The sequence below is a fragment of the Montipora capricornis genome, chromosome 6, assembly GCF_036669925.1.
Source record: "Montipora capricornis isolate CH-2021 chromosome 6, ASM3666992v2, whole genome shotgun sequence".
Taxonomy (NCBI): domain Eukaryota; kingdom Metazoa; phylum Cnidaria; class Anthozoa; order Scleractinia; family Acroporidae; genus Montipora; species Montipora capricornis.
Genome location: NC_090888.1, coordinates 22,709,095 through 22,713,026, shown reverse-complemented (window position 1 = coordinate 22,713,026; position 3,932 = coordinate 22,709,095). Strand labels below are relative to the sequence as shown.

General features: G+C 39.4%; 1 protein-coding gene across 3 annotated transcripts in view; it reads left to right on the top strand.

The window, feature by feature from the left end:
• LOC138051779 (uncharacterized skeletal organic matrix protein 5-like) overlaps nt 1-1,719 on the top strand; it is a 32,288-nt gene extending 30,569 nt beyond the window's left edge. For 2 of the 3 annotated variants that reach the window (XM_068898034.1, XM_068898036.1), the window contains exons 3-5: nt 92-128; nt 494-626; nt 1,045-1,719. In XM_068898034.1, the coding sequence (XP_068754135.1) occupies nt 92-128; nt 494-626; nt 1,045-1,563 (689 nt within the window). In that variant the 3' untranslated portion in view covers nt 1,564-1,719. The remainder of the gene's footprint in view (nt 1-91; nt 129-493; nt 627-1,044) is intronic. The other variant, XM_068898035.1, reaches the window with a different exon arrangement.
• Nucleotides 1,720-3,932: the final 2,213 nt, after the last annotated feature.

The window sequence follows — 3,932 nt, the reverse complement described above, 5'->3', positions numbered from 1 at the left end:
TTGGAGTAAAACATCTCATTGGCTCTTCAGTCTATCGTTTCTTTGTTCCTTTTTTGTAACGACTGCTCTATATGAGTTGTATTTTCTTCAGTTACAGCCTCTTCTTGCAAGGAACTGTATGACAAAGGGTAGGTTAACAGTTTAAATCTTCTTGACATTTTATTTTCACCATCAGTTCTATTAAGACCTAAGACACTTATGAAGTGGGAAGGCACTGAGAAGCTTCTCTAATATAATGTCCCGGCCAGAAACCACTGATCGATTTGGCTAGAAACCACTGATCGATTTTTGTCATGGGCGCAGTGTTTTGTCCTTTTTCCAATGAATGGGATTAAAGTTGGGATCAGATCATGAATGGTTCAAAAATAACGATTTGCATTCCTTAAAATTAACCTCTCCAAGGAAAGCTCAGTTCACTGACTTGGAATTGATAAGCAATGATACACAGTAGCGTTGTATGATAAAGCCTGAAATATATTTTTTGATTCTTCAGTTTGCGACAAAATAAAGCCTACATGCTGCCGACTGACATTGGAAAAATCCCTGTGTATTGTCACATGAAAAGCGACGTTGGAGAATGCGGTGGTGGAGGATGGACACTGCTCATGAAAATTAATGGTAACAAGGTATGACAAAGATGAAGCAAAGATCCAGTTTTATTTGGTCTCTTATATTGCACCCATTGACATTTGTGAATTTCTCTTCCTCATTTAACAGATTAATTTTTGGTTATGATTTACCCTCACCTCACCATCCCCCCACACAGTAATTTCCCCACCCCTCCCCCCTGTACTCGAGATTATTACTTTAGTTAGTGGAGAGAAACCCCTTCGTGTACGGGGATTCTTGCTGCAGCACCATAATCATGCCACAAAGGTTGCTAGTCTACTGCTGTTTTTCTTTTTTTACTTTATACAACTACCCATTGATATTTGACGTAATTAAAGGACGTTTAGTTTGTTAAGGAAAAAAGGTGGATGTCGCATAGTTGTCGTTGTTCAGTTGCTTGTCAAAGTTTTGAAAACTTGTCTTTTGTCTTTGCAGCGAACCTTTCACTACGACGCCTACTTCTGGGAAAACAACAAAGAGTTCAACCTTCCTGGAGGAGAGACTGGGTTTGACTCACAAGAGACTAAGTTACCGACCTACTGGGAGACACCCTTCTCCAAGATCTGTCTCGGTATGAAGTACGGCCAACAGATCAAGTACATTGTCATCAACAAACAGGCCGACTCTCTGTACTCACTGATCGCTGACGGAAAGCACCGCGCCACCTCACTGAACCGTGAAAAATGGAAGTCGCTGCTTGGTCCAGAGGGCTCCTTACAGCCACACTGTAATACGCAAGGCTTCAATGCTGTGGGCACTAATTCTGGCTGGGCTAAAGCTAGAATCGGTATCGTTGCTAATCAGGAAAATGATTGCAACAGCTGTGACTCCAGAATTGGGTTTGGTACAGGAGGAGTCCATGATGACTCTAACACATGTGGAAACGAGGCAACCCACTCACCAGATAATGGAGACAAACACATCAAAGCCTTTGGATACATCTTAGTGCAGTGAGAAGAATGGCCTCTTCGCCTTTAAAGCGAAATATGGTCTGCTGTTTAGTTAACTGCCGATTAGTCCAGCAGTTTTTGTGTGTAGATTTTCTGAGAAAAGAAGTGCTGTAAAACAAAGAAAACATGGTGGTGGCATTAAATAGTATTTCTGACTTAATTTATTTTGCTTTGTATCAGTTGTTAAGTAAACTTGGCACTTCTGGGAGAACGCAATCTCATATATAATAACTACAATTTGCTGGGGGGTGCACACAGAAGTATCAAAAGCAACGCCCCGAATGAGCAGCCTATTTGTTTTAAAAAACTGGAAAAAACTGCCAGTATTTGTGATGACACAGAAACTGAAAATTTCTTCATTCTTTGGACGAATTATTCTGAAATATTCCACGACAAGAAAACGCTGATCAAGATGGTCGTTAGAAAATAACAACAACCAGTTTGAAAATAAATTGCAGACAATTTGTAAATGATCATTCCATTCTATTCAGCTTCACTTGGATCAGCCGATAAGAAAAAAATGTCCTATAATACAACAAATAGATGAGGCAGGCGCCAGCTATAATCGAGTTTAACCTCGGGAAATTGAAACACGCTGAATACGGGTTACAAGCCAGACAATATACGTGTGGTCCGTTAAACGTGTCTCGACGAGCTGCAAAAGTAATTCCGTGTCCGCGAGGGCTGGGAACAAATGTCTGGTAATCGATCTTTTCTTTGTAGCTAATATTCGACCCACTCAACAGTGGTTGCCTCGGTAGCGCAGTGGTTAGAGCGGTGGTTAGTGAGCGAATTCCCCACATAGGCCTCATACCATAAATAATCCCTCTTAAGTTATAATTAATTTTAGACATTGTTCAAAGTTCTTCTAGGATGTTACTAGCGCGATGCGTGCACAGTCAAGTGACTTTTTCGCAACTAGCTGAGACGAATTGCCGGGAAAATGACAAGAAGTCATTTTAAATTCTTTGATTTTCAAGAGACGTTTCATTACAAATCACAACTGCAACAACAACAACGAGTACAGTGGCTGTGTAGGCGTTGTCCGTTTCGTAAACGGTCGATGCCATTTCAGCTATCAGCAAATATTTCTCTACTGAATTGAAGAAAAAGGAAAGTATGTAACCACCCAGAATCGAACACCGAACCTCTGTTTCCTAATTTCCCTCTTATACCACTACTCCACAAGATTGATCCGCCAAATTTTCCCAAAATTTAATTATAAACCTTCAGTATCCTAAATGTCAATGATAGAGCTACCCCAAACAAAAAAGCTAACCGCAAGCAAACCAGTGTGAATATGAACAATTAAACATTTTGCTGAGTGCATTTTAACTCCATCAACAAATTAGAACCCATTTCTCCTTACGAAACGGAAATCAGCCACGCGCAGTAGGCGTGTGTTATAATTCTTCGTCTTTTTCTTTGCCGTTCTTTACAAAGCAACAAAATAAAAAGGCCACATTCTCCTCCATTCAGAGCCACAATAAATTTTCAAAAATTTAAGGTGATTCCTCAGAACTTAAAGTTCCGGATGAAGTTTTTTAAAGCTTTCCCTGAATGTTCTCTACCAAGTAATGTTTCGAAAATTACAATAAAAATGATAGATCACCATTCTTGTTTAAGAGATGTGATGGGCCAATCTTACCCCATTTATGCCTGTAATCCTGCTAATCACGCGCGTTATTCATCGGTCCACGTTACATTTTGCAGTAGCTTGAAATATAGTTTATAAAAGTAATACTCGGGAAAAAACTTGACAAGTAGAAAGTGTCGAGCATATAGAACAATATCATATAAAATTTGTGGAAATATCACACTATTTAAAACGACGTGGACGCAAAGCGTTCGTAGAGTCTTTATTTTCGCGGGTCATAATTTGCATCACAGAGGAACGGTCTCGTGCACTCTTTCACCTATATCTTTTTTTTCCTTCGGATAAAATTTTTTATTATTTCATTTCAATGAAGGAGGCTAATATGTACACTATTATTATGCGGTAAAAAATATAGGCCACCATGCTCGTTTAAAAGAAAACGAACATTTATTTCGCTATCGAGCTTAGCTTGAGGGAAATTTTTTTCGTTGTGTACGTGCTCGCGCTAATGACGCGAAAATCGTGCGCAGTAGGCTAGGGATGCTCAATGCAATACTGAGGAATCACCTTAATGGTTTCCTTTACACTGTTTTCTAATGTTTTCAAACTTTTGAAAAGCTGTACAGACGTTTTCGCTCAAACAAAGTCCTCAAAAGACATTCTTAATTCCTATATATACGATTAATTCGTAATTGGGCCTCGTGTCGTACAATTCAGGGAGTAATCGTGCACAGGAAAATAAACATATTTTGGTCAAATGTGATGCATAGGTTCTG